Consider the following 18,411-nt stretch of genomic DNA (forward strand, 5'->3'; position numbering starts at 1 on the left):
AAATAGTAAATATTGTATCAAAATGTCATTTGAATAAGATAAAAAGATGAAAGGCTTCTAAAGATAAAACCCCAAGGGGTTGGCTCAACTAGTAAGGGCCTTGGTCTTGGTGGCATTCCATCAAGTCCAAGGTTTGAATTCCCTTGGGTACAAACAATTTCTTGGGGCCATCCCGCCGGCGAAGCCGGAGTATTACTTGATTCGTGTGGAGGGGGCGCTTTACACGGCTCCGAAGTTTACCCAACAAGGGTGGGTACACGAAGTGGCCTTACCTTGGAGGGGTTCAACGTCATCAAAAAAAGAAAAAGAAAAGATATCATGTAGCCCCTTGGATTTGTGTTGTGTAGATCAAACATATTTTCTGTGGACATGTATTTCTGCTAGCCCAGGAAAAATTGTAGAACAAAATTTTAATTGTAGAACAAAATTAAAACTAAGAATAAAGAAAAGAAATAAATAAATATCAATCAAGATTATAGAACAGAAAAGTTCTGTTGGAGCCATGTACATAGTCCATTGCTGTTTCTTTTTCATTACTTGAATGCTGGAGTTGATGTGATTAGACAAATTTCAGAATAGCCTACGTAATCTCTATATGTAAGTCATTCTCTACAGGTTATATTTCATACCATTTTGTTGTTTTTTATTTTTATTTTTAATGTTAAGCATAGTAATTGAAAGTTAAAATAGAAAATTGCAGAATATATAAAGTAGTAGCAAATTGGGAAAAACCCTTAGCCAAGGTGTATAAGAGAATGAGATAGGGTATGTTTGAAAAGTGTTTTATTTTTTGGTTTGAAAAAATGGTTTCATGTGATATAAAGTTGAGAAGTGTTTTTTTTTTGTCCACATTAGAGAATATGTTTTTGGTGTGGTTAATATATCACACTGTTTATTCCCAGATGATACCTTGGTTTTTTGTGGGGCCAATCGTGATCGACTTTGCTATTTGCGTGCTTTATTATTATGTTTTGTAGCTGTCTTCGGGTTGAAGGTTGACATGGCTAAGTCAGAATTGCTTCCTATGTGTAATGTGGATAATGTAGATGGGTTGGTTGGCATTTTGGGTTGTGAGGTCTCCTCTTTGCCCTTGAAGTATCTTAGTGTTCTACTGAGGACCTCTTATAAGGCCAAGTCTATTTGGGATGGTGTAGTTGAAAAGATTGAGCGTCAGTTGTCTAGTTGGAAAATTATGTATTTGTCTAAGGTGGAGGGGTTACCCTTATAAAGAGCACCCTTTCCAATTTACCTACGTGCTTCATATCTCTTTTCCCCACTTCTTGTTGGTGTAGCAAATCACATAGAGAAGCTGCATCGAAATTTCTTATGGTGTGGAATAGCTGAGGAGTTCAAAAATCATCTTGTTAGTTGATCCAAGGTTTGCTCTCGAATTTCTGAGGGAGGGTTGGGGGTTTGGAACTTGAGGTTGTTCAATCCTGCACTTTTAGGGAAATGGTTGTAGCACTGTGTATAAGAGAGAGGCATGGTGGAGAGTTGTGGATTATAAATTTGGAAGTTCTTGGGGTGGGTTGTATTATATTGATCTCCTTGGCCGTATAGGGTGGGGCTAGGGAAGAATATTAGGAGGGGGTGGATGATGTTTTCTAGTCATACTATTTTTTGAGTTGGGAGATGGCTCCAAGATCAGATTCTAAGATGATTTGTGGTGTGGGAAGATGGCCCTTAAGGAAGCTTTCCCGGAGTTATATAGCATTGCTTGTGTGAAGGATGCTTTTGTTGCAATTGATTTGGATCTTTCTAGTGGAATGTAAGCTTTATTAGAGTAGCTCATGATTGGGAGATGAGTGTCTTGGTGTCAAATCTTATATTTCTATAGAGTGAGACAAGAAGGGGAAGACAAGCTTTGGTGGGCCCCTTCAAACAAAGGGATATTCGATGCTAGCTCCTTTTACAGGGTCCTAACATGTAATGATGACATTCCTTTTCTTTGAAAGAATATTTGGAGGATAAAGGTTCCTTTGAGAGTGGCTTTTTTTTCACTTGGTTGGCAGCCCTAAGAAAGATTCTTACCATGGATAATCTTAGGAAGAGATATGTCATTGTGGTCAATAGGTGTTGCATGTGCAAGAGCAATGTGGAGTTCGTAGACCATCTTCTTTTCCATTACGAGGTTGCTTGTGCCATATGGAATGCTTTCTTCAATCGCTTTGGGCTGTCATGGGTTATGCCTAGCCGTGTCGATGATTTGTTTGCTTGCTAGTAGGCGAGTGGTAGCTCTTAGAGTGCTATCGTGAGGAAGATGTTGCCCTCTTTCCTTTTGTGGTGCCTTTGGAGGGAATGAAATCATTGAAATTTTGAGGACTCAGAGAGGACGTTAAAGGAGCTGAAGTATTTTTCTTTAAAAAAAATTATGCTCTTTATACTTAAATATATGCATTTTTAGCTCCGTTCATGATTAGTTTTAATGATTTTTTTGTTCTTTTTTTCTCCTTTTAGATAGACGTTTCTCTTGTATACTTCCTGTGTATCAGGGTTGCACTTTTAATGATATTTTGATTACTTATAAAATAAAAAAAAAGGATTTTTCTGGGGTCTTATAAGAAATTTGTTGGGTTGTTTTTTCAAAGAAACAATTACTAAACATGCTTATTTTTTGAAAGCACAAGTAGATGTAGAGCTAACTTCTTACTTGTTAAAAAATAAAAATTAAGAAATTCTCTTTTAAAAAAAGAGTGGCCGTGTGGCCACCCTCAATTGAGGAAAGGGGTGCCCCTGGCCTGTTGTCGCCACCCTGCACCTGCACATCCACCTTTGACATGTTGGGTGACCACATAGGCTCCCCTCTCCTTTGTTGGAGCTAGCCTTGCGGCCACCTCTCTCCAACCTTATTTATTTTTTGAATAATAAGTTAGCCCTTATATCTAAAAAATTAAGCACCTATTTTATCAAAATATTCCTATAAGTAGGTGTGAAAAGTTCCTTAAGAAGTGTTTTGTGTTTTGAACGCCAAACAAGTTCTATAATGTTCTACTAAAATGAGGAAGCATTTTACTTATCAAAAAAACTAAAATGAGGAAGCATTTTTCATGTAGTTTGGGATGGTGATTGGCAATATGGGTGTCCTAGGCTTTATATATTGGTGGTGCATAATTTTTTGAGGTGGAGTTTATGGGCCCCTATTTCATAAGCTTTAGAATGTTAAGGTCAGAGGCATAGATGATGTTGAGATGGAATGGAGGAAAACTAAGAGTCAGAAGATGATTGAAGCTAGTTTCTTTTCATCTTCTTAACCTAGTTTCAGTTTGTCTTAATAGTTACCTCATATAATGTCTCTGGACTTGGTTTATGCTCCTCTACCCTTCATAAATCTTTTCTTTCTTTCTTCTTTTTTATTTTTGTTATATTTTATATTTTTTTATTTTATTATGTTGGGGAACCTCTCCAAGGCAGGGCCCTTTGAGTCCACCCCTGCAAAGTAAACCTTGGTCCCGTGCACCGCACCCTCGAAAATTTTTCTACACGGAACTGGTTAAATCGCTAGTTTTTCACTCGGGATTGTGGCCCCAAGGAATTGTTTGCAGCCATGAGTTGTTGAACCTTGGACCTTGAAGGGATGATACCTCAAGACCAAGGCCTCCACCACTTGGGCCAACCCCTTGGGGGGTTAAAATTCATTCTAAAATAAATGAAAGAGGGACCTATAGATTTCATGTGGGTTCTATTGTAGATTTGTGGGCGCACTGTGTTCATCTGTGTGCATGTCATGTGATTGTTCTAGTAACAGTATTGGGTCTATGAGTTCTAAATAATTCCTACAAATGGTGTGATGCATTCCTCCAATTTTCACCCATGTTGCTACATTTATTTCATCCACTACATTTTACACTGGAATAGCTTGTGCCCTATAATTGCTTATTTCGTCTCTTCACATAAAGCTTCTGACATTTGTTTTTGAACTTTTTTGGGCTTAGGTTTGTGCCTACGAAAGCATGCAAGCTGGTATCTACCGGCTCAAACATTTGGGTATTTCTGCGACATTGCCTAATTCTATTTCATCTGCAATGAGTCGGCTCCCTGATGAAGCTATAGTTCTGGCTGCTGCATCACACATTGAGAGGGAGCTGCAGATAACTCCATGGAACTTGAGTAGCAATTTTTTTACCTGTGTTATTCAGGTAAAAGATGTTATCTGATTTTATGAAAGGACAAAAATTTCCTACTAACTGGTTTGTAGGAAACTCCTTAAAATCCAGCTTCGAATGCGACATGTGTCCTTAAGCTATTAAAAAAGCATGTGAGAAGCACATGCTATTAAAAAACTTGTTTTTCTCACATTCTAAGGGACATATGTGACTTTTAGAGGGTAGTTTGTAGAAAATTTGTGTCCGTTTGTGAAATTTGTATGCCATCTTGGTGATTGTGTGTTGAAGTAGGCAGTGCTACTTGTTATGCTTCTTTGTTGATAGTATATGACTATCGGCTTTTTTAACTCTCAAGAAACTTTACCACAATGGGCAATTATTTCAAAATTTTGTCTAGTTGAAGTTGACCTGATGTCAAATGTGCTGCTAATAGACATTGGGATGTATCACTTGAAAATTTAAAAATTAGAAGAGTGTAAGTAGATTAATTACCTGATCACCTGATCCAGACGGCTCCCGGGACTGACACTGCCCTTATAACCCATCTTGGTATTTGAAAATTGACTGCCACAGTGATTCCTTTTGCCTGCAGTAAATGAAATGGGTTCTAAATTAAGACCATGTGTACATCAGGGCCCTTATCGTTGGGTTGAGTTATATATTGAGGTTCACTTTCTCCAATTTTTAGGTTGGCTGGTGCTTATTACATTGCTTGAGAGTTGAATTCTTCATGTTTGGCCACTTTCTGGGGGACTTTTCTTTTTTCCTTTTTTTGTTCTTTTTGTTCTTTTTGGGAAAAGTTTCACAGTGATTTGACTCTTACTCCTGCCTGCCAAGAAATAAGTTATTTCATCTGCGGCAGCTACATAGCTTTTGAAGTAATTTATACAAGAATGATGCTTCTCAGTTTTGCAACTTGCTACACTTATTTTGTTGACAATACTCAGTTTTGCATTGTAAAAATGTAAGAATGTTTTTTTAAGGTGGGCAAGGCAACCACTTTTTCCTAGCCAAACTATAGCAGTTTGATCTGATGATGGGGGAGAATTGATCTGCTTAAAGTTGTGGCACAGAATGTTAAACTTAACATTATATATTGCTTTGGATTCAAAAACATTTACTAAGGTTGGATAATGAATATACATTTAATTTGCCATTTTAATTTGCACTTCGAATGAATATACATTATTTATCAAAAAAAAAAAAAGTTGGAGAATGTGGGGGTGTACTTAGTGCTTGCTCCTTTCACTTTATTCGTTCTGAACTAAAAGATAGGAGTGTCAAAGGCAATTTGCGCATTTTTATCAGACTTGCGATGATGATGTTTTTATTGCATGAAACTTTTCTCAGCCTGTGGAAAACGTCATGTCTTAATTTTATATGGAGATTTTATGGTTTTCTGTTTTTGGAAACTCATGCACTGTCTAACTGAGGTGTTTTTTTTTTTTTTTTTTTTTTTTTTTTTTTTCACTCTCTTGCAGGGCAAAGAAAATATTGAGCGTTTGGAAATTACTGGTGTCGGTGATCCGTCTGGTCGGGGCCTAGGTTTCAGCTATGTCCGGACTGTTCCAAAGGCACCAATGTCAAGTGCAATGATGAAGAAGAAAATAACTGCTGGACGAGGAGGGCCCACAGTTACCGGAACAGATGCTGATCTTCGTAGATTGAGCATGGAGGCTGCACGTGAGGTATGTCATTTACAGGAAAATTTCAATTTGGCTTGGTCGAATTCATTTTGCCTCTCAGCTCATTAAGCTTTTGATGACGGGCGTCTTTTTCTTTCCAAATTTGCTAAACTTTAAGATAGATATAGAACTGAAGAAAAAAAAAGAAAAAAAAGAAATGCTGATCTCAATCGAGGTAAAAGTGTAACACAAAGGACATATATAGGTTTATTGTGCTCAAAATTCTGACGTAGAAATTACATAATCCTGAAATTTTGACTAGTAAAACTTTAGATTGTTTTGGGCCAGTAACACAAACTGGTGGACTACTAGAGGTCCACTGCAGTCCACGTGAAAGTTACCAAAATATCATTCAATTTTGATTGCTACATTATAGTAAAATCACACAAAACATAGCAGGCAATGTACTAATAGCCTTCTAATCAACCCTATTCTTATAACTATTGCAAAATTAAAGGTTTGTTTCACTTGAAATTGTTCAAAAAGAACAAGGATTGTTTCACACGAGTGTGTTGAAAACTCCCCTGTTTTTTTAACTATTTCTGTTGAAGCAAGAAAAAACTTAGAACCAAGGTGAAGCATCTGCTTTAATGCATTGTTGAATTCGTAGGCTTAATGAAATATTCTCTCTGAAACAATAGTTTGTAATTGAATAAAGCGGTGTAATGGTAGTGTTCTATGTTACATGGACTTGGGTATTGGAGTCACATATGGGTATGTGTCTAAGTCTTTACTGGCTTAACGTTGAAAACATGGGACATTGGGACAATGATTCAAAATTGGGTACAAGTATGAAGTATGCGGACATGTCATATACAATTTAGTACAAAGTTGTACTAGATTTAGGTAATAGCCTAATGTTGTATTTTTTTTTAGAATCTAAATTAAGGTTTACGTTAGGGACAAAAACTTCCTCCAAATTTCTCAATCCCAATCTATAAAACTATTTCTCCAACTCAATTTATAAAATCGTCATGTGTCTCTTGAGCATGTCAAAAGCACATGTTTTTTAATAGTTCTATTAAAAAGTAATGTGCTTTTCACTTGCTAATTAAAAAATTTTGTGCTTCTTACATGCTAAGGGACAAATGTCAAATTTATAGACTGGGTTAAAGGAAATTCATCCAACCCAATTTGGAGGAAATTTAGGTCATAGGGTAATTTCTTCATTATCTACTTCACACATCGAAATGGATAAAACATTCAACTGAGGAAAAACACTGGTATGCCAATAAAAGATCTAAAAAATCACTTAAAAGTTAGCAAAATTATGTATACTTAAAATACAGTATTGAGCCCAGCCTCTGAACCTTGTACTAAAGTGTTGTGCTTGCAGAACTCCACCGCTGAATAGTGACTGCATTGTTGTAGCTTTTGTTAATTAAGTCTAACACTCTTCTTGGAAGAGATAACATTATACTTTGCATTTTTTATTTACTGTTTGGGTTTTTATATCAAGAGTAATCTGGATACTTGTTTGCTTTAAAGAAACTGTATGATGCAGGGGTTGCTATCTATGCATGTATTGGTGATATGCCTGGAAGTTAATAGTTGGTCAAGTTGTTATTGCTAGTTTTTCTTATTATCTCTAGTTGGACTGCTTTTTTCCTCACGAAATCATGTCATATGGTTTCCTGTTACCACTGTACTTGCCATCCTTGGGCAAAGCACAGAACTGTGAACGTCTCACTTTTTCTTCTTTTTTTTTTCTTTTCTTTTTTATCCCAAGTACTGGTAAAGAACAATAGTTTTTGTTGCTCTTGTTCTGATAAGTAGCATTCTGGTATGTCCTAGTTTTACACAACATTTTTTGTTTCTCTTTTTGCAATCTAAAACTTGTGTTCTATTGTAGTAGTTCGTATTTTTAATATCCTAGTGTATATCAATCTCCAGGTTCTTCTAAAGTTCGATGTTTCTGAGGAAGAGATTGCAAAATTGACTAGGTGGCATCGGATTGCTATGATACGCAAGCTTTCAAGTGAGCAAGCTGCATCTGGGGTACAGATTGATCCCACTACTATCAGCAAATATGCACGTGGCCAGCGAATGTCCTTTCTTCAACTGCAGCAGCAGACAAGAGAGAAGTGTCAGGAAATTTGGGAGCGACAAGTTCAGAGTCTTTCTGTGTTAGATCGTGAAAATGAGAGCGACTCTGAGGGAAACAGTGATCTGGATTCCTTTGCTGGGGATTTAGAGAATCTTCTTGATGCAGAGGAATGTGAAGAAGAAGTGGGGAACTATGAATCCAACTATGACAAAGTAGATGGTGTTAAGGGCCTTAAAATGAGAAGACGCCCATCCTCAGCTCAGGCAGAAGAGGAGAAGGAAGATGACGCAGCTGAAGCAGCTGAATTGTGCAAGTTACTCATGGACGGTATGCATATATTAGTCACACTATAGGGGTAACCGTGATTTGTTTTTTCTTTATTTTACTCATGGATGGTATGGATATTTTAGTCACACTGTAGGAGTAACAGTGATTTGATGTCTCTTTATTTTACTTTGGAAACATCTCTCTGGTCAAACTCTTTTGCCTTTCTGGGTTTTAGCAATCATTATATATCTGCTACACTGAGAGAAGATCAAATGGAGGAAATGTCTTCTTGTCTGAATTGTGATTATTTATTTATTTTTTTTGATAAGTATTAAAAAGCGTAAGACGCTCCTAAGTACACATGCAGTATACACAAGAGGCTCCAAATGAGCAAGGAACCCAAAGTCCTCAAATCCAAACCCCGACAAGCCCTCAAACCCAAAACCCCTCGAGGCACTCAACGCTAGAAAGCGTGAGTCTTGCCTTTCCCTCGCCTAGAGGATGCTCCCTTAGCATCATAGTTTATGGAGCATTCTAAATGTTTGCAAAACCTGTGGAATTGATTTCTTTTATTTATTTGAGTGGGATAAATCAAAATTTTGCGAAACCTGTGGAATTGGTTAGGCCTTTTTTGCATGCATCAATCATCTCTCTATAATTCTGGATAATTTCTTTTTGTCAATGAATGAAACAGATAGCACTCAAAATCCATTCTGATTGTGTAACTTTTTGGCATGTCTCTGGTGGATTTTGTAATGGCATAAAAACTTCTACTTCTGATATATGTTTACCTCAAAAATTTCTGCAGATGCTGATGCTGAGAGGAGGAAGAAGAAAAAGATGAGAGTTGTGAGGGAGGAAGCAGGGCTGCCTCTGGGCTCGCAACCAAATTTTGCTTTCGAGAATACAGATCGGATGAAGCAAATTGCTGGTATTGCCCAACCTGATGGTTCCTATACTTCAAAAGAGAATTTCAATAATGACGTGAAGGAGGTATGATTGATTTACATTTATGTTACACTTTCGTGCATATTGGTTTTAGATCACCTGTTTTACCTTCATATGGAGGTGCGTATGAAGGTTGATTTGAGGATAATAGAAATTGCTGTATGTTTTGGTGGCAGGTTGAAAATGTTCTCATGAAAAGAAGCAAGTATGGAAAGGTGAATGCAATTAAAAAGAATGACATCGCAAATATAGGTCTAGTCAGTAAGAAACTCAAAATATCAGGAGATAAAGTAAAGGTAGTGACCTCATTCATCTTCATTTTTTCGTCTTTGATGGCATTAAGAAGTTTTGCCTTACTGAAATTCTTGTCATTAGAAAATCTTTAAAGTATCAACTACTACAAATGCTGCATGAGGATCCTCATCTCGCCAACTTGCATTTTGTAGTTTCTCATTTGTGCTTTTCTTACTTTAAAAGTGTGGAAAATATGATCGGTAGGTCCAGTTGATAAGAGAAGTAATAATGTTGGGAAACTATGGGTTTTGTATTAGGTTTTGTTAGTAACATTTTAACAAACAGGGAGGCAATACAGAGTATGATTTATGACTAAAATGATGGAAAAGTATACACGTAGTTGATCTTGATTAGCTGATGAGAATCCATGGAGGCAATCCCATTTTAATTAGGATTCAGGCTTAGTTAAGTTAAGTTTTGCTTGAAAGCATTTGAATTTTAATAGGAATGAATTAGATTTCTTTTACTTATTTTCTTGATATTTCTTGATGGAAAAATATCATGCAGTTAACGTATATTTCAGTTGTCCACTTTCTTAAAAGTTAGTTGATGTGATTTGTTGTTACTGTATGTACATCAGTTTGGTAGGAGGCCCCTACTTTCCACTAGCAGTAACTATCAAACGACCCAGCATAATATATAAAGTGCCATACTGAGACCAATGGATCTTAGGTTCACTCAAAGGCTGAAACTAGTATACTTTTGTTATAATTCTTTGTATCTTTATTTCCACTTGAAATTATGCCCAAAAAATAAGTTGAAGACACTTATTAATAAGAATGCCAAGAATTACTTTATAAACATTTATTGAGAATACCTGAATTTTGGGGTTGCACTCTGTTATTATCCATTTAACTTATCATGAAAAGAGAGGCAAATTATGGATTTACGAGTTTTTCCGTAGATCTGGTGTTTGAACTGTCAGTGGTTCCCTTTAAAAATATCCTGTCCTCTGAGTGGATGCCATTTCATATGTATACGAAACTGCTTTTCATTTTGCAGGAGCATATGACATATTACTTAATTGTAGTACATATCTGTTCTAATGGAAAATCTGATATATGGTTGTAATGTGAAAATTACATGCTTCTTTCTGGGTGGTTGTCATAGATTTTCTTCAGTGTTTCCATCTCGTGCCCAAATCCAATTTAATTTACTCCCCGAGTGAAACCAGGTTTTTAAAGAGAAGAAGTCAGCAAGAGAAAGCTTTGTCTGTGGGGCGTGTGGTCAGGTATGTAATATCAAGTTGCTTCAGAGTTTTTATGATGTTTGGAAAAAGCAATAAAGTATGATTGGTCACTTTTTGATGTCCAGCTTGGACATATGAGGACAAACAAGAACTGCCCCAAATATGGAGAAGATCTGGAAGCACACCTTGAAACTGCTGATCTGGAAAAGGCATCTATAAAGTTGAAATCCCTGGATCCCTCTAGTCAATCCCAGCAGAAAACTCAGACAAAGAAGCTCATTCCAAAAAGTGCGACCAAAATTGCTGTTGTTGAAGCTTCTGAGGGTGAAAAATCTAGTTTGAAGGCAAAAGTTCTTCCAGTGAAGTTTAAATGTGGCTCAGTTGACAAGGTATCTGATAATGTTTCGGTTGAAGTGGCACCGAGTTCAGACCAGCCAATCACTTCCAATTCTGATACTGGGAAGTCCATTGTCAAGGTTAATAAAATAGTAATTCCCAACAAGACAAAACCTGAAGATGCAGAGACCCCTAAACCCTCTATTGTAATACGACCGCCAACAAATACAGCGAAAGATCAGCCAGAATCTCATAAACGCTCTATCGTGATACGGCCACAAACTGAAACAGATAGAGAGCAGCCTCAGAAGAAAATCATAATCAAACGGCCAAAAGAGATTATTGATGTGGACCAGGTCAGTCAGGATGGAAGCACTGGCGTTGAGTATAGGAAAACTAAAAGAATAGTTGAATTGTCCAACATTGAGAAGCATAGGAAGCAGGATAATAAGTATTTGGCTCAGGAATCAGCAAAAAGGAAGGCTAGAGAGGATAGAAGATGGTGGGAAGAGCAAGAGAAGCAGAGAAATGAAGAGAGACAGAGAGAAGAGAGGGAAAGAAGGCTTTACGAGGATGAAATGAGGATGCTAGAAGAGCAAGAAAAGTTAGCTGAGATCAAGAGATATGAAGCAGCAATTAGACGAGAGAGGGAGGAAGAAGAAAGACAGAAAGCAAAGAAGAAGAAAAAGAAGAAGAAAAGGTCTGAAATAAAAGAGGAGTATATAGAGGACCCCAGAACAAGAAGTGATAAAAGGAAGCCAGAGAGAGACCGGAGTACAAAAAGGAGGCCTGTTGTTGAGTTGGGAAGGTATGGTGCAGAGTATGCCCCACCAACAAAGCGTCGTAGAGGAGGAGAGGTACTGTGCTCATTCCTGCTTGCGCTATTATTTTCTTCTGCACTGTTCTCCCCCGTGTATGCTGCTTTATTATCACCAATGATAGTGGTCTTTTCATATATAATATGATTTCTCACCTCCTTGATAAACAATAGGTACGGGTCACAATTGCAAGGGTCAATTCTATTCAATTGAGTGTGGATGAAATTGTCATCCATCTTGCCTTATGGAGACCTACATAGCTTCAGGACCAACACTTTTAGCAGTTGGTTTGCTGGAATTATTTCTTTGATAATAAATAAATTATAAGATATTATTAACAGTGCCAATATGGCTGGTAAAAGGGTGGTCCACCCTTATGGAATGAGCTAGGATGCCAATGAAATGATGGGGGGAGTCTGGTGCTTTTGATTTTAATCCTCAATTGGGTCACGGAATGGAGCAGGTTTAGCGATCCCCTCTCCTTCCAACTCGAAAACATTACAAAATATTGGGTTCGTTTGACAATGCTTTTTAGGTGTTTTTTATTTATTTTTGGTGATGTGACATAAAGGTAAAAGTATTTTTGAGTGTTTTGTGTGTTTAGTTATTTGGTAATGCTTTTACTTTTTTGATAAACAGCAAAAAGCAATCCTAAAAGGAATTGCCAAACGAGCCCATTCTTATTATTAGGATTTCCTTTCATTCTTTGTAAGATACCTTTCTAGGTCTCATCTCTCTCATTGCACCGCAAAATAACTATGACAAGAGCTCCAAACTTGTGTCACAATCTTCAACATTACCTCTTCTAATTCTTCATCAATGTTTCTTCACATTACCTCTTCTATTTCTTTCTAACTCAAGCTTTGATAAGAGCCGATTTTTTTCAGTCTTATCACTTGATTAGGTATGCATCTTGATGATTGGAAGTTCTCATTAAAAAATAAAAAATAGAAACAGTAGAAAAAAGAAAATGGATACTTATGGTTTAATGCTATCAAACTGTTGTTCTTTTTTTATTTATTTATTTTTTATTTTTTTTATTTTTTTATTTTTTTATGAGTTGAATGGTTAATGGTGAAATCAAGATTAGATACTTCTCCCAACCCTTTCTGGTGGGAAATTATACAATAATAACAATGACAACAGTAACAACAACAACAACAACAACAACTAGGGGTGGGCAAAAACCCGCCCAACCCGCAAACCCGCCCCGCCCCGCCCCGATCCGCCCCGCCCCGCGCGGATTTTAAGTGTTTTTTTGCGGGTACGGGTGGATTTTTCCCAACCCGCGCGGGGCGGGGCGGGTTGCGGGTTTTGAAATTTTTTCCTTGCGGGTACCCGCCCCGCCCCGCCCCGCCCCGCCCCGCCCAGGCCCACTTAAGTATAAAAGAAAAAAACCCTAACCCTACATCATTTTTCTCCTGCGCCGTTTCTCCTCTCTCTCTTCTCTCACGTCTGCGCCGTTTCTCCTTTCTCCTCTCTTTACTCCTGCGCCGTTTCTCCATCTCCTACTCTCTATGGTCTGTTCTCTCTTTCTCATCAGCGACTCTCTCTCCATCTCTCGTCTGCTTCTCTCTTCGTCTACGCCGCCGCTCGACATCCTCAGGCCACCGTCTACTGCGCCGCTCCCACCTCTAGACCACAATCCAGTCTTTTTCTCTCTCTCAAGAGATCTCAAGTTCTTGGTCCAGATTTCAAGTTTTTTTCTCCCTCATCCAGATTTAATTTCAAGTTCTTTGGTTTAGGTTTGATTCAAGGGTTTTGATGTAGGGGTTGTGTAACTTGTGTTTGTTTAGGAGGAGAAGAAACCTGCAGAGGAAAGAAAGGAGAGGATCGATCTGAGGAAGAGAGAACCCAACCCGCACAACCCGCCAAACCCGCACAACCCGACCCGATCTACCCCGCCCCGCAACACCCGAACCCGCGCGGATATTCTTCATTGTGCTCGGGTGGCGGGTTGGGATTTCCAGAACCCGCACTGTGCGGGGCGGGTGAGAAAAATCCGGATACCCGCCCCGCCCCGACCCGTGCCCACCCCTAACAACAAAAACAACAACAACAATAATAATAACATTAATGGTAATGATAATAAAAAGTAAGTATTGTAAAAAGTAAGACTGGTTATTACTTGTCAAAAAAAAAAAAAAAAAAAAAAGTATTGTAATGGTAGTAGTGGTAGTATGTATCAGTATTAATAATAATCAAATATTATTGTAATAATAATAGTTGTAGTAGTAGTATGCCAAGCACTTTCTCCAAATGCTTTCTAGTGAAAAATAAATGTAGATAATACTAATAATTATGATGATAATAATAAGCATGATAACACCAATAACAATATCCTTTAAATTGCTGATGATAATAACAGTAATACATTAATAATATCTGTTAAATAGGGTTGTAAGGCTGTAATTTAGTTAGTGGGATGGAATCAAGGAATCCACTTCGATCCCCCCAGCCCACTCCGTTCCTCATTTGCCTTGTATGTCAATAGTTTGGTCAAGAGTTGTTGTAATTAGCCAGAAGACTTGAACGCTGCTGGGACTGGGTATGAGTCACAGGCTTTAAAATTTTGTGGAAAAAAATTGAGGGGATGGGGGGTTTGGAAGTTGGGTTAGGGAAGTTGTCCGTTGAGCAAGTAACACTGGTGGGTTGACTCAACAGCAGCAAGGTTGGTTGTGACAGTTTTGAATCCATAGTAATAGAGAGAAAAGTAGAGCTAGAGGGATAGTGAAAGGGAGAGCGAGAAGGAGGGCCGGCTGTTTTGGGTCTATTTCGATGTGTTTAAGGCCTAAGTGGTTTGTGCCATTTTGTTATCTTGTTAATCCCTGTTAAACCCTTTTTCATTTCTAGTTTTTTGTTTTGATCCTTAATCTGATTTTGAGTTGAAGTATTTTGGGGCTTTTCGTAAAAATAAATTTTCTGTTATTTTCTTGAAAACAAGAAGGGTATATGTTGGAAGTCCCACATTGCCTGGGTATTAAGGAGATGTGCCATTTATAAAGGTGAGGGGGAACCTCAACTCTTGAGCTAGCTTTAGGGTTGAGTTAGGCCCAAGACCCATTTCTAACATGGTATCAGAGCCTAGTCCAATCGGCTGTGGCCAACTGTCACCCATTGTCGCACGTGTTGGCTTGGATGTCCTTCCGCCACACGTGAGGGGGCGTGTTGGAAGTCCCACATTGCCTGGGTATTAAGGAGATGTGCCATTTATATAGGTGAGGGGAAACCTCAACTCTTGAGCTAACTTTAGGGTTGAGTTAGGCCCAAAACTCATTTCTAACAGTATATAACTTGATGGTATGATTTTGAGATTTTTTTCCCTTTTTTTACTGTCTTTTATGGGTTTGTCAAGGTGGTGTTTTATTGAATCCAAGTGATTTGAGTTGGAGGTGGAGGGTAGGTCTTCAGTGTTACGGATTCTTGAAGGTAACATTCACTCCATTTGCTTGGGTTGAGTGAATATTTCTTGGTTGTTGGCCATTGTAGAGGAGTTGGTTCTAGAGGAGGGGACAAAGGAGTTTTGGAGATGCTCCGAAGTTTGTTTCCCAGCTCTCCTCGCCCAGTGCTGCTCTAATAAGCATGGGATTTTCTTAGTTGTGGTGGAGTACGATGGAGGTAGATGGACTGGATTTATCCTAGTGTTGGAAGGTAGAGGTGACAAAGGATCAGGGGTCTTCGCCTCCGAGTTGCGTTCGGTTGTGCAATTCCTCCAATTGTTATATGGTGGTGGGTCTGCCAGGGTTAGTAATGGTAGCCATTTGTCGCTGGGCTTGGGCAAAAGTCGGTCAGTGCTGGTGTTGAAATCTTCAGCCGAGGGGGGTGGGAATGGGTTGTTTGCGGAGGTACTTGCGGGACCGAGGAAGTTTCCGGCGTCATCCTCATCGAGGAAGGGTATAGTTGGAATTCTGATGTGTTTGCTCCTAAAGGACAGATTGTGATTGGGCAGGCAATGTCTGGAGGTTTGGAGGATTCCCGATCTTCTACTGGTGGTGTCTACTTGAGGGAGGACATGGGACTTTTGGGTGCAATTTTTGATTTTCATATCCTTAGAGAGAAGTTGGTTCACTTGAAAACGGTTGTGTCTTGATGTATTGAGTGGATTGATTTGGGTCTGGGCCCAGGTGGTCTAGGAAGCAAACCAAACTTAGTGAGTGTAGTGGTAGCTGAGCCAAAGCCCAACCCAGTAGGCATTATTCCTTCTAAGGCTCCCATTGTAGCGAGCATTTTAGGCTTGCTTTCAGTGGCGCACTATGTTCTAGACTCTAATGGCAAGGCCCTGATGGTCTCTAGTGGTACTTGGGCCAAGTCTTTTTCAAGCCCAATGCTAAACTTTCACTCAAGCAGAGTGACAGTGGGATTTTAGCCATCGGGCCCAAGTCCTTCTATTTTGGGAGGTGAAGGGCCCAAGTTCTTGATTGAGTTAGCCCAGAGGACCTAGCAGGCCTCACAGCGCTGCTGTCTCTGCTGTTGATCTTAAACCTTTGTTGTGAGCAGTTAGGGAGAGTTTTCTCAGCAAGGCTTCCATACCTATAGATCAATGTTCTGTCTTGCGGCTGCAGCCCCTCATGGAGGGGAGAATTGTGAGGGCTTCTGATCTTGCTAGGAGTGGCTCAATGTCTTCAATTGGCTCTGAATAGATGTTTTAGGGGCCATAGTCCTAGAGGGGTTTTTCGCCGATGTTTCTGTATCTAAGGTACTGCTCCCGGATCCACTTTCGTAGCTGTTTTCTCTCGTTTTTTGTAAAACCGCCAGCAAGGAGACAATGATGGTTGCTTTGAAGAATGGGCCCTATGGTGTTGGTGATACTATTGATGCTATGGGTTTTGGAGAAGTGGCTTATTTCGCCAGCCAAGTAGATGGCTTGGGGTTTGTTGCTCTCGTCTCTAGGCCGGTTGTTGTAGAAGCAGACCCTAGGTCTATTACGTGGGCCTTAGTTGTTAAAATGGGGAACTTATCCTTTTACTGGACTTTGATCCTTCTTGCTCATCTTCTAGGTATTTGATGAGGTCAGTTTTAATGGTGATAAAGGCAAAGGGACCTGAAAATCAGTTTTTCCCAATCATCATTAGCCAATACCCTATCCAGTTTCCTCATAATGGGGCCATCCTCCCTCCTATTAGACCATGTAAAGAAATTACCCCTGAACTTTAAGTCATCAAGCTTTGCTTCATTGATGCACTCATCAAGGGAGTCCATCCAACTCAGTCATTCCCGAGAACCCCCCCCACCCTTGAATTCTGGTTTCTGATGGCATTAAAATAACCTAGCACCAGCCGAGGGCTGCCTCTGAAAAGGGAAGAACAAGAAATTAAATCAGCCCATAAACTTTCCCTCTTTCCCTGGCAATTGTCCCCATAGATCACAGAGACAAAACAACTCCACGCTTTCCTGCCTTTGCCTACCTACATGTCTTTGTTTGCCCTCCCAGCTAGCGTTTCCATTCGAATTGAGAAGTTACAATAGGATTTCTTGTGGGGAGGTATAGGTGAAGAGCTCAAATTTCACTTGGTAAATTGGTCCAAGGTGTGTTCTCTAATCTCTAAGGGGGGTTTGGGGATTTGAAATTTGCTCATGTTCAACCGAGCTCTTCTAGGGAAGTGGTTATGGTGTTACGCTTATGAGAGAGAAGCTCTGTGGAAATTGGTAGTGAACATTAAATATGGTAGTCAGTGGGGTGAGTGGTGCTCTAACATAGTCAATGGGTCATATGGGATGGGTCTCTGGAAGTTCAATAGGAGGGGTTGGGAGGAGTTTTCTATATATACTAGATTTGAGGTACGTGACGACTCCAATATTAGTTTTTGGCATGACGTGTGATCTGGGTAGCAGCCCCTTAAGGTAGCATTTCTAGAGTTCTTTAGCATTGCTTGCCTTAGGGATGCATCTGTGGTAGATCATCTTCAGTTCTCTAATGGCTCCCCTTAGTGGAACATTACAGCGGCGCATGATTGGGAGTTAGAATTCTTTTCCTCGTTTTTCAATTAATAGTATTTCTTCAGATCGAGAGTAGCTTTCTTTCCTTTATTGTCCCCTTAAGGTAAAATCCTTGCTTTGGATAATTTAAGAAAGTGGTGTATCATTGTGGTAGATTGGTGTTGTTTCTGTAAGATGAGTTGGGAAACTTTTAACAATCTTTTACTCTATTGTGAGACAACTAGTGACTTATGGAACTTGATATTCAGTTTGTTCGATTTAGCGTGGGTCATGTCTTGTTGAGTGAGAGATCTCTTTGCTTGTTGGATGGCACTTTGATAGTCCTCAAAGTGCAGTTATTTGGAAGATGATTCTACCCACTTGATGTTGGGTATTTGGAGAAAGAGAAATGATCGAAGCTTTGAAGACAGTGTGAGGACAATGATGGAGTCAAAAGGTTTCTTTTTTTACACCTTTTTCCATTTGGATAGCTGCCTATGATTGTTTTCATATTTGTAGCTTTTATGACTTTTAAATCTTTTTTCTTTTTTTTGGTTAGGTTTTTATTTTTTTATTTATTTTTGTGTGTGTTTATATTTCCTGTATACCTAGATGCACCCTTTGGTTTTTAATGAATTTTGATTATATATTAATATAAAAAAATCTTTTGATTTCCTTGAAAATTTTCTTGGTATTTTGTGGGTTATGCGAGAGATTTTCCTCTTGGAAAAAAAAAATGCCATAGCCCCATGATAACCTGCAAATCAAAATAATATCTACAAGTATAAGAAAACCACAATTATGAGCG

General features: G+C 38.9%; 1 protein-coding gene across 2 annotated transcripts in view; it reads left to right on the forward strand.

Annotated features, from left to right (window-relative positions):
- Window positions 1-18,411, forward strand: part of HAF01 (HAC13 protein (HAC13)) — a 63,310-nt gene that overhangs the window by 43,750 nt on the left and 1,149 nt on the right. For both annotated transcript variants that reach the window (XM_059589369.2, XM_059589370.2), the window contains exons 15-21: window positions 3,933-4,136; window positions 5,585-5,791; window positions 7,682-8,162; window positions 8,911-9,095; window positions 9,227-9,346; window positions 10,519-10,575; window positions 10,659-11,726. In XM_059589369.2, coding sequence (XP_059445352.2) covers window positions 3,933-4,136; window positions 5,585-5,791; window positions 7,682-8,162; window positions 8,911-9,095; window positions 9,227-9,346; window positions 10,519-10,575; window positions 10,659-11,726 — 2,322 coding nt within the window. The remainder of the gene's footprint in view (window positions 1-3,932; window positions 4,137-5,584; window positions 5,792-7,681; window positions 8,163-8,910; window positions 9,096-9,226; window positions 9,347-10,518; window positions 10,576-10,658; window positions 11,727-18,411) is intronic.

The sequence above is a fragment of the Corylus avellana genome, chromosome 4, assembly GCF_965113065.1.
Source record: "Corylus avellana chromosome 4, dhCorAvel1.hap1.2, whole genome shotgun sequence".
NCBI classification, from domain to species: domain Eukaryota; kingdom Viridiplantae; phylum Streptophyta; class Magnoliopsida; order Fagales; family Betulaceae; genus Corylus; species Corylus avellana.